This window comes from Gymnoscopelus microlampas (assembly GCF_963454915.1).
Source record: "Gymnoscopelus microlampas genome assembly, chromosome: 14".
Classification (NCBI taxonomy): domain Eukaryota; kingdom Metazoa; phylum Chordata; class Actinopteri; order Myctophiformes; family Myctophidae; genus Gymnoscopelus; species Gymnoscopelus microlampas.
The window spans coordinates 40640182-40652681 of record NC_139951.1 but is presented as its reverse complement, the minus strand read 5'-3'; the positions used below and the strand labels follow the sequence as shown (position 1 = coordinate 40652681).

The following is a 12500-nucleotide window of genomic DNA, read 5'->3' as shown; positions in this document are numbered from 1 at the left end:
GACTATGACCCAGGGATGTTAGGGGTTAATTTAACTCAGAGAATGTAGGTTAAAATGTAAGCAAATGGACCCGTAAGGGTTTTACTCTAATATGGTTAATGGATAACACAGTATGAGTATTAAAAGTCAAATTCATTATCTTGAAAATAATTCAAATATACATGTATACAACCGTTTCTGAGCAGTATCTCGAAATAGTTGGTGGGATCATTGAACATTGTTGTTGACCAAACCGTTAACGTGTCTCTGAAAAAGGACGTTCTAAGAAATCAGGCTTCAAACTTTTGGTAAAGATTTTCCCAATTTACCAGCTCAAAATAAATCTTTAGTTAAAGGAATTTGAATTCATAGAGTTAGTTCATACCTAATTCATCAAAAGAATAGCGGTAAATGTGCTGCACCAAAATCGAATTAGAATGATCAAATTAATTAACTAATATTTCAGTCAGTTCTGATTCTGAGGCAAATTTTAAATGTTTTAACTATTCCACCATGTTCCCTTCATCATCTGCACAAACAAACACATCAACAGCTGCCCTCCTCCCCAGGGTTTTTACAACCGAAAATAGTCAGTGAAAAATGTGCGGGTGTTTTGCTCTCACCAAATGCTGCTAAGTGTTTAACTTATTCGACCAAAATCAATATTATTTTCATATTTACACAGCGATTTCAGTTTAGACTCTTAGGTGAACGGTAGATAACCTGCGTTTAACGTATTCGTTTGACCGAAATGAGATGAGACGCAGACGTTTTTACCCTCTCCTCTAAAGTTCAGACCCCGCCGTGATCCCCCTCTGAGCCTGTTAAGGCTTTTGAAGCGTTTCATCAATAGCAGTGGTGTAAAGTAACTAAGTACCTACATTTACTCAAGTACTGTACTTAAGTACAATTTCCAGTTTTAAGTACTTTTACTTCAACTCCACTACATCTCAGAGGAAAATCTTGTACTTTTACTCCACTACAACTATATGAAAACTTTAGTTACTGGTTACTTTGTAGCTTTTGATTATTATTACAAAAGCTGTATATGGGGCTTCAGCTCACAACACGTCGCAATGCGACGTGTTGTGAGCTTGAAGATCTGCTATTTTCAAAAGATTTGTATACATTTTATACATTTGAAAACTGATACGAGACATTCTGCATAATGAGTACTTTCTACTTTTGGTACTTCAAGTACATTTTGTTACCAATACTTTTGTACTTTGCTTAAGCACATTTTTCATTTTGGACTTTTACTTTTACTTACGTAAAACATGTGAATACTTTTCCACCGCTGCCTGTGTTAACGTATTTGTTTGACCGAAATGAGATGAGACGCAGTACGTTTTTTACCCTCTTCTGTAAAGTGCAGACCCCGCCGTGATCCCCCCTGAGCCTGTTAAGTCTTTTGAAGCGTTTCATCATAGGCTGTGACAAATGTAAATGGTAAATGGTGCATTTATACTATGCCTGTTATACAAAGTGCTTTACAATGTGCACTACATTCAGCCATTCACACACACATGCACACGCTTAACAGCGGAGGAAACCATGCAAGCCCCCCCACCCCCTCACATGCTCATCGGGAGCGGTTAAGGGTTCAGCGTCTTGCTCAAGGACACCTTGACCACAAACTCCTGTGGGGGGGAGCTGGGGATCAAACCGTGAACCTTCTGATTCAAAAGCATGGCCGCTCTGCTTCATGAGCCCCCAAATCTACCCCACATTGTTCATGTTCAATAGACTGCAGCAGACCTATTTGCTGAGGACAAAACTCTTTTCATAGGACATAAAGAGCTGCTGTGAGCGTGCGCTTAACAATTAGGACCTGAGGCCGATTCTACAAATGCCCTCTAAAATCAGTAGTTTCTCACACTTTCAAGATTTTCAAAAATGTTCAAAAATAGCAGATGTCCAAGCTTGGGGTGGGGTATGAATTCTGGCCGGGTTCAGGCCATCTGAGAGCGGGCACACAGAGGCTCTTACTGACCGAGGAGAAATTGTCAAAGAGATTATAATACACACACTGTGGGACTGCCACAGCATGTTTCTAAACAAACTATTAATTTCAGCCAATAAATAGATCACGTAGTTGTTCAACATTGATTATTAGAGACAGTCAACCAACTTCTACTTTTATCAGTCGGGACAGTACAGGAATAAATATCCGATAAAAAAATAAAATTCATTGGCTTACATCAAAATATTAGCTAATTAGATTAGCCTTTTTTTTTAAATGTCATGACACTTTTAAACCAAATATATTCGCCAAAAATATCCATACATTTTCAACCGCTTATCCAGAGTGGAGTTGCGGAAGTAGCAGTTCCAGCGGGGAGCCCCAGACATCCCTCTCCATCAGCCAGCTCAGACTGGGGGATCCCGAGGCGTTCCCAGGCCAGTGAGGAGATACATAATCCGTCCAACTGGTCCTCGGTCTTCCCCCGTGGTCTCTGCCCAGCTGGATGCTCCTGGAAAACCTCCCCGGGGAGGTGAGCAGGAGGCCAAATCCTTACGAGATGCCCCGGACCACCTCAACTGACTCCTTTCAACCCAAAGGAGCAGAGGCTCTACTCTGAATCCCTCATGGATGAATGAGCTTTTCACCTGATCTCAAAAGGGAGACGCCAGCCACCTTATACCGAGAAAACCCATTTTAGCCCGCTTGTATCCGTGATCGAGATATCCTATATCCGAATACAGCAGAAAAGGCCCACACACCCCCAAACCCCAACAACAACAACGAAGGCTTCTCACGCTGTATGCTACAGCCCAGGTGTTCCCAAACTCATGTCAAAGACCGCCAAACAGTCGTAGCTTCTGGCTGCGTACCCCCTATTGTGAAATGGCTTAAAACAAACTGAAAATAGCAAAAATAGGCAAGCTCAGCTTAGCTTGTTGACGATAATGACATGACCAAAATATGGACGCCCGGTTGAAAATGGTTAAACTGGCACAATAATCGTATTAATTGAATTTGAATATGAATTAGTGTAAAATTATACATCATGTTTTTAAGATATATATATATATTTTTCACTTTTATTAATTTATTTTCATTTTCCTCTCCCTTCCAAATGGCCCCATGGCACCCCATGGCAACCCCTGGCACTCCATGGCGACCAAAATCCACTACTATAGCCGACATTGGACCCTTAAGCAGTGGGGTATCTCTAACCATCCAGTACATGAGACACACAACAGGGAGCAGGGTGATATCTAGCAGATGTGCACATATACATAGCATTAGACAGGAAATCTTATTTTTAACCACATGTGACCTAGAACGCCCTCATGGAATTTCATGTTCAGCCTTCCAGGAAACCAGTCAAAAATGGGTCATGGCACGATTCATACAAATGAATGGTTCTCAAACTTTTGGTAGCACTATACTTAAAGATCGGGTCTATAATGCATTAGAATCCCATTTATAATGCAATAGAATCCCATTTATAATGCATGGTAATGCACTTATAAGGCTTCATAACACTCATTATAAATGTTTATAATTATACATAACAACTCATGACAAGGTTTCTGAAGTATTATAAGTGCTGTTCATAATGCATTATAAGCACAGCGGACCAGCACATTATAACTACCAAATAACACTCAGGTCAGGTATATAATGCATTATAATCACATTTATAATGCACTTTAATACACTTATATGGCTTCATAACACATTTATGCAAGGGTAATTGACGGGTAGCTGGTCATTATTGAAAAATAAATCCCGACAGGGTGATTATGCACCAATGCGGAGCGGAGGTGCATAATCACCCTGAAAGGTGCTTATTACACGGCTACTTAAGAAAATAAATTAATAAATTGACCCAAAAATAACAACAAAACAAAGTATTTCCTTGCTTACGGCAATGAAAGTATTCAATAAGTGTTGCGCTGGGCGGACACGGTCGCCTCGGAAAATAAGGAAGTGTTGATAAAATAAAGTACATTTTTGGTTACTGCATTGTCTATTCTCGCTTCAAATGTTTTCAAAAACATTCTTGAGAAAAATGTTTAGTTGTAAATTACACAACGTGTTTGTTTACATGACTTGCTGTCATGTTGGATACAGCATGAAATCAAGCAGCGCAGGTTGATATGAGCAGATGCTCTGAGCCTTAATTAGTCAGCGGTCTGTTATTGAGCTCATCGGTCATTATCCATAAATAGCACACCGCTGAATTCAGCGACTGACCAATCAGAATCAAGCATTCGACCAAGCCGTGTAAAACATTTTTTTCATAACAATGCATAACAACTTATAACAAAGACCCTTTGTAACGAACTAAGTTATAATGTGATGTTCCGCTGAGCTTATAATGCATTATGACCAGCACTTATAATACTTAATAAGTAAACCTTGTTGTCCATTTGGTTCCTAAATATCAGTCATTCAGCTGGGAGACCCTCTGGAAACCCCTCGCCTCCTATACGAAAACAATAATCACCACCTGGGCCCCCACTTTGAGAACTACTGACACAAAAAATCCTAAATTTCCAACCGACCTGCTGCGTGGTGCCGCCCCCCTGCTTCCTGTTGGTGGCCGTGGTGGTGGTGATGTCACTGATGGAGGGGGCGGAGTCGGAGCGGTTGCCCCCGGCGGCGGCGGCGCTGGACTGCGGCGTGATGGAGGACGAGGGCATGTCGCCCACCAGGCGGGCGCTGCCCTCCGTGCGGATGTGCGGGTGGCCCTCGGCGGCCATGTTGAGGATGCGCAGGCCGTTGTAGTACAGGCCCGACAGCTGGCCCTGGAACATGCCGGCGCCCTTCTCGGCGCCGCCCACCCGCACCGTCGTCTGGCTGTTGAAGATGGTGAGCTGGCGACCTGCGTGGGACGCAGGACACAGGCGCACGCACACACACACACACACACACACACACACACACACACACACACACACACACGCACGGACACACACGCACGCACACGCACGGACACACACGCACGCACACGCACGCATACACACACACAAACACACACATACATGCACGCATACATGCACGCAGACACACAGACACACGTACAGAGAGACACACACCCATGTACACAGGATGACATAAGGACAGCCATGCGCACACACACACACACACACACACACACACACAGGGAAAGGGTGGACAGACACACAGGTACACACACACACGCACGCACGCACGCACACACACACACACACACACACACACACACACACACACACACACACACACACACACACACACACACACACACACACACACACACACACACACACACACACACACACACACACACACACACACACACACACACACACACACGCGCGCATACCGGTAATCACATACATGCACACATACACACACACAAGAGTGTTTGAGTGTTACACAATGTACCAGCCCCGAGCCATGGTGTGAGGATGGAACAGATTAAGCATGGCAGAGCAAACCGAAGCCGTGGAGCTGTGAAGGGCTGAGACAGAGACAGATAAGACTAGAAGAATGCAGAGGAGAGAGAGAGAGAGAGAGAGAGAGAGAGAGAGAGAGAGAGAGAGAGAGAGAGAGAGAGAGACAGAGACAGAGACAGAGACAGAGACAGAGAGAGAGAGAGACACAGAGAGAGAGAGAGAGAGAGAGAGAGAGACACAGAGAGACAGAGAGAGAGAGAGAGAGTGAAGTCTGAACAACATGTTGACATGAGCGGAGAGGGGAGAGGAGAGGAGGAGATGAGAGGAGAGAGAGAGTAGATGGGAGAGAGAGGTGAGAGGAGAGAAGAGAGAGATGTGAGAGGAGAGGAGACGACAGGAGAGGCGAGACAAGGAGAGGGTAAATGAGGAGAAGAGAGACAACGAGAGAGAAGTGGAGAGGAGATGAGATAAGGGGGAAGACAATAGAGTTGGAGAGATGGGAAATAGATGAGAATAGCGCCGCAGAGAAGAGATGAGAATAAAGTGAAGAGAAGACAGGAAAGGGGAGGAGAGGAGAGGAGTCAGTGAAGGTAAGCAGAGACCACAGGAGAGAAGAGAAGAGAAGAGAAGAGAAGAGAAGAGAAGAGAAGAGAAGAGAAGAGAAGAGAAGAGAAGAGAAGAGAAGAGAAGAGAAGAGAAGAGAAGAGAAGAGAAGAGAAGAGAAGAGAAAAGAAGAGAAAAGAAGAGAAGAGAGAAAAAAGAGGAGTGGAGTGACAGCACATAGGAGTAGATGAGAGGAATCAGTGTTTCCCTGAGAAGATGGGGCTGACAGATGGTTGCTATGGTGACGGCTGAGTGGCAAGACATAGTGTTTGATAAGAGTGACAGACAGACAGGCAGACAGGGAGAGAAGATTCTAGAGAAACTGTCGTAACAAAGCCCCTATGAAGCATGCACAGGTTATAAGCTCCACTGTTAAAGGGACTAGAGGCTATTTAAGTTCTGCCGAAGTTTAAGAGAGGAAAACTTTTTACATTGGTACCAAAATAGGCAATGCTCTCTATATTAAATCATGTCAAACATTTACGTAAATCTCTTACATGTCACAATAATTTGCAATGTACTTTAAAATTGATTACAAAAAATGTGTTTGGTCAGCATTTGATCTTTAGTGAATGCTTTAAAGTTTACAATTCGAAATTTAACCAAGCTTATTAACTTAACTCTTAATAAAGCACTTTTTTCTTTTATCAGTACTTGTTTTTCTATTTTCCGATTTATATTCACATTTATATCTCTCCATTGTCCCTTTAACCTGATATTATCAGGTACAAACTAACAAGAAATGTTCACAGGCACTACCAGTTTACACATTATTACACACTAACAGCTGTCCCACTTTTAAAATGCTTAGTTATGGATTTAGATTTTAGGTGTTTGTTGATGGTGCACAGTAATAATAAATAAGTATTCAAACTGGCTTCAAAGTCGTATTTTTTTTTTTTTTAAAGCTGAAAGTTTTAAGGAATTTTAATCAGGGTTTTTACCTTTGTCGAGTAGCCAATCGTCAACTACTCGACCGAGCCGATAGGGGATTCGCTGTCTGGCGATGGCCAGGCGTTCGTTATCAATGTTGCCTTTAATTTAGAGATGAAAACACAAGTAATTACGCACATCCAAACGTCGTACAGGAAGCTGGATACAAAGAGAACAACAATGAAAAGAAAGTAATGGTCTGCTCATTGTTTAAAAAAGCATGGCGCTTTGCGGTTAAAGCTAGGCTTTTGTTGTTTACCCGGTCTGATTTTTTTATTTTTTTTAACTACAACGGTTTTGAATTTAGCTAGGTTTGAGCAGCAGTGAGCGGACTCTTACTTTCTGTTCATTGGGTTTAATTTAAAGAGACATTCCAGGGGTTAACATCTGCAAGAGCACAGGGAAATAATGTTACAGGTGCAGAGATGACTGACTTGAGTTTAGAGTTACAATACAACCCTCACAACACACCTCAACAACCAGCTAGCCATTTAATCATTTTTAGCTAACAGAACTTATGGACTTCAGTGTGTTAAATATAATTACCTAGGATTACAACTTTAGGATGAATATATAATAATATATATATAATAAACAACAAAGAAATGACTATGTTCACCAAAATGCAAAATTCTTTTTTTTTTCTCTTTCTTATTTTTCTTTTTTTTCTCTAGTTATACATTTAACTCACAATATGACATCTTTTTTTAAATTATTGTTTGTCCAAAATGCACCAACCTTTATTATATTTTCTTTTATGAGAAAAAAACAATTGATACCTGAATTGAATATTTTCATGAAGAATTACCTTTAACACTATTTAACATGATGACATGCCTACATGTCTAGTACAAGGCTGTTGTAATAATAGTCTCATTTTAATGGTTTAAAACATTCATATATTTCATAATCATTTCATAATGACACATATTTCATTTCAAGACATTTCGTACCACCCTCAGGAAGACTACATGAAATAAAAACAAGGCTTTAAAAAAAACACAGTGTGTGAATATCAACATGGATATAACAGAAACAAAGGCTCCCATCTCATCAACCCCCCAAAAAATTAGGCTGGGTTTTTGAAAGCCAGAAGTGGATTGGCTCTACCCCCCAGCCGGGCAGCGCTGTGATTGGTGGGGTTGGGGTGGATGTGGGCGGGGCAGGGCCTACCTGACGGGTAGCGCTCGATGACTGGCAGGTCGTCCAGCTGCAGGGTGGCGTTGCCTCCGCTGCGGGTAAACCGAACTATGTGGTAATTGCCGTCGTTGACGAACTTGGAGCTCTCCTCGATGTTGATGTCGTCGGTGCCGACGTTAAACACTACTCGAATGTTGCCCTTGTCCTGAGAATGGGGAAAGGATGTGATGTCAGTATTTCTGCAGCTAAACAAAGTTCAACCAAGGACACAGTGTGTGTGTGTGTGTGTGTGTGTGTGTGTGTGTGTGTGTGTGTGTGTGTGTGTGTGTGTGTGTGTGTGTGTGTGTGTGTGTGTGTGTGTGTGTGTGTGTGTGTGTGTGTGTGTGTGCGTGTGTGTGTGTGACTCACTATTTGTAGTTGGAGGTAGTCCCCCAGGCCAGAGGCGCTGTCCACCCGGAGCAGGACGGCGTGTTTCTGGTGCGTGCTGAAGCCCAGGGCCAGGCGGTCCGCTCTGGTGCTGGGCCGCTCGTTGGGGGGCCACGTGTACACCACCACCCCTCCGTCACGGCCGAAGATATACGTGGTCCCAGCTGGTTCACACACACACATGGAAAATGTTTAGGTGCCTGTGTGCTAGAGTATATACGCCATGTGGTTCTCTAACATTTTTATGTCAGGGACCTCCAAATTGATATGTATTGGGCCGGACACCCCCATCTGAAAATATTTTGTCGCAGGGGCCCCCATAAAAGAAGATTTGTGTTTTTTTTGTGAAAAAAAATCCAAAATGCTTTGAAAATTGCCAATCTGCAAGCTCATAACTGTGAGTTGTGCCGATGAGCTGTGTTGGCTATTTTAAAATATTTGAATTATAAAAATAGGATTAAAGTGGTTAAACAGTTCCATATACTTTGTTGGGCCTGGGGACCCCCTGGAACCCCCTCAACGACCCCCCCCCCACTTCCAAACATTCACACTTCACAGTCCAATTAAAACATAATAATGCAATGGAATTCTACCATTACATAGTTAAAACAAAACAAAACAAAACAAAACCAATTCTTCACAAATTCTATAAATGATTACATAGTATTTTTTTTATCCAATTACTCATAGTTCAAACGTTAAACAAGCTAACTAAACCTAACTATTTGACTAATCACAGCTTCCTTCAATTTCTTTTTGAAACTTCATTTATTGTCTATATATCCTTATTATATGTGACGGGAGCCCATTCCAACGTGTTCCTGCTCTATACGTTACCGTTCTCTTAGATCATTAATTCTTGGTATTAAAGGCGGAGTAAAGTGAGCTACATTACAAGCTTAGTACAGAACACTGCAGAGGACACTTCAGACACCTCTTTCCCAAATGCTTTTAACAGCAACTCTGAAAAGGTGTATTGTAAAAGAAAAAAGAATCAAGTGCGTGCCTTAAGTTCTCTTTGCCTCCCAGAGAATAAAAGGAGGACAGAATTTGCATTCTTTTCTTATAATTCCAGCAGGCAGTACTGTAGGTGGCTTTTTTGTAAAAAAAAAAAACACTACATATGCATGGGATATCTTTCATTGCTAGGCAGGCGAGAGAGGCCTGGGGATAAAGCCTAAAGCCAGAAGAGGACGAGTGTTCCTCTCCTTGTTAATTTATGGGGCACAGAGTGAAAGTAGACTTCTGGGGTATAAGTAACAGACTGTGGAGTAGAGTCCTAGTTATAGTGTTCAACAGTTGACACTGCCCTCAGGTGGTGGCTGGGATTAAATGCATGCAACAGAGCTCTGATTTCGATGCCGGATGATGATGTAAAAGGTTTATACGAACTGGCTTTCTACATAGTTAACACTAAATACGATACAAAAAAGATATATATGAATGTTTAGAAAACATCAATGTAATAATGTTGCATATTTATTACATTTAGGGAGATTCTTTTTTTTCTTTCTTTTTTTTAAAATATATTTTTTGGTCTTTATTTATAGTTTCATAGTAGAGATGGACAGGAAACAGGGGGAGAGAGATGGGGAGAGTCATGCAGCAAAGACCGTCAGGAATGAGACTCAAACCCGCAGTGCGCTGTCAGGCTGCTTATGAGCCTAGGTGCCAAATTTAGGGACATTCTGGCCAGCAAACGTTGGCTCAGGAATGCGACAAAAAACAAAAAATCTCCACTAATTCAAGGCTTCATGGGGTGTGTAATAATTGATAGAAAATTAGTAATTTTTTGGGTGAACCACTCCTTTAAAAACATACACCATAAACACAATACATCAAAATACACACACACGCACACGCCGAGACATAAATGGCGATATGCAGAGACATGAAGAAGAGATCAGAAATCATATCATCACTCAGGAATGGACAGGAAACAGGAAGTGTGTGGACTCACCGTCGTTGCACAGCGGCCCGGCGTACGAGGTCATACTGCAGTCACAGCTAAAGCCCTCCCACTGCTGCAAGCACACTCCCTGATTGGAGCAGGAGTCTTCCTGACAGGTGGTGCTGGGACCTGGAGAGGAGGAGGAGGTGGAGGAGGAGGAGGTGGTGTAGAAGAGTTATGAAACACCCAAAGATGCTTAATTTAGGAAGATAGCCCAACCCACGCTTCACCACTAGGGGGCGAAACGGCACACAAAATGGTCTCCTATAGTGGGCGCTGTCTGGCGGCAGATCTCGTGATCGTCCTATATGTTTATCGGTGCTCTAGATCTCGAGAGAGAGTGCGTTGCTGGAACAAAGAAAGGTTCGATAACAAAGTGGATGTTCTCCTGATTTTGTCTCTCTGAAAAAAGCCACTTTAGTGTCAGAATGTTTGTACGCTCTCAGAGTTACAGACCCGTAAGGGTCCATTTGGACCCCGGACCTGACATTGAGAAACAGCTTACTGCACTATTAGTATAATGTGGTCATGTTCACAGCTGCAGGTTTGGCTTTGGCATCATGAGTGTTGCTGGGAGAATAAAGGCTACTCTGCTGCCATGATGTTAGTAGTCATTAGTAGTGTTAGTAGAGATGTATTGCAAGTTGTCAGATGACTGATACGAGTTGGGTCTACAATCATTATTGCCAGTTTTAACTACTTACGCCCTCTTCTACACTGTCAGGGAAAAGTAGCTAAAAAAGCCAATCTGCAAGCTGAAACTGTGTCGCAATGCAACACCTTGTGAGTTTGTGGATCGGCTATTTTAACAATTTTTGAATTTCTGTTTGTATAGATCTCTTGACCTTTTTGGAAAAAAGTGATATGCCTATTTAGGGACACCAGGTTGAAAGCGGTTCAGCCTCCCATTCCTTACTATCACAAACACCAGTATAAAATGCAACGTTGTCCTGGGGTAGACTGGATTGGGATGGTGTTGTGTGTTGCTGGGTGAGGCGTGCTAACCATGTGGTGCGCATGCAGGCAGTAGGACTGGATTTGTGGATCAAGGAGAAAAGGATTAAACATAAGAGGTCAACAAAGAGGTGAGAGTTACGTTTGAAAGACTTGGCCCTCATCTCAATACTCTATCCTCTGTAGTCTTGACAGGATACAGGAAGAGTGGGCACCTAGGAAAAGTGGGCACCTCGATGTTAAATCCCAATTCCCAAAATGTAAAAAAAACCTAGATTTTGTTGCACTGATAAGAGCAATGGTCCGAAGTATGGCCATTTGAAGTGTTAAACACTGCTATAACACTGCTGCCGAGCAGCTATGCACTTGCAGCTTCAGCAATTACAGCCCGTCCCATAAGACCACCTACCAATTTTGAGGCATTTAGCATACTGGGAACTGGAGTTTTGGCTGTTTAAACCCCAGCCAATAGGAACATAGAGGGGCCGGGGCTTAAGCAATTACAGCCTGTCCGTATTGGCCGTCCAAGTGCACCTACCAAGTTTTGGGCGTTATAGCATGCTGGGAACTGGAGTTATGGCTGTTTAAAGCCAAGCCAATAGGAACACAGAGGGGGCGGAGCTTAAGCAATTACATGCCATCCCTATTGGCCGTCCAAGAGCACCTACCAAGTTTTGCATGTTCGAGCATGTTCAAATCATGTATACCTTACCTTTAAGAACATTTTCAAAATATATATAGTTTTTAACAAAAAAAAAGTCTATTTATCATCGAGATGCCCACTCTTCCTTGGTGCCCACTCTTCCGGTTACCGTCTGAAATAGGACAGATAAAGTATTGAAATACCACCAAGGTTATTATGGGAGCAGTCAGTGGGGGAGGGGTTAGCGAGCATGCTGCTAGACAACCCAGGTGGTGGGAAGGTGCGGTCAGGCTCAAGTCAAGCAGCGGTGATGTCACTACTGTGATGACGTCACTACGGCAGCCAGGAGTGGACACTTCTGACCCCGTTGACCTTTGACTCTTGGATCGCAGGAGATCCACACAACATTGGGCACCACTGGGAGGTTGTGCACACGCACGCACACACACACACACACACACACACACACACACACGC

The 12500-nt window shown here is 42.8% G+C and overlaps 1 protein-coding gene across 1 annotated transcript in view; it reads right to left on the bottom strand.

Moving 5' to 3' along the window:
• Nucleotides 1-12500, bottom strand: part of nrxn1a (neurexin 1a) — a gene marked incomplete at its 5' end in the record, with an annotated part of 119349 nt that overhangs the window by 18343 nt on the left and 88506 nt on the right. Inside the window, 5 exons of the mRNA XM_084079255.1 lie at nt 4498-4817; nt 6921-7010; nt 8083-8254; nt 8458-8639; nt 10436-10555. Coding sequence (XP_083935381.1) covers nt 4498-4817; nt 6921-7010; nt 8083-8254; nt 8458-8639; nt 10436-10555 — 884 coding nt within the window. The remainder of the gene's footprint in view (nt 1-4497; nt 4818-6920; nt 7011-8082; nt 8255-8457; nt 8640-10435; nt 10556-12500) is intronic.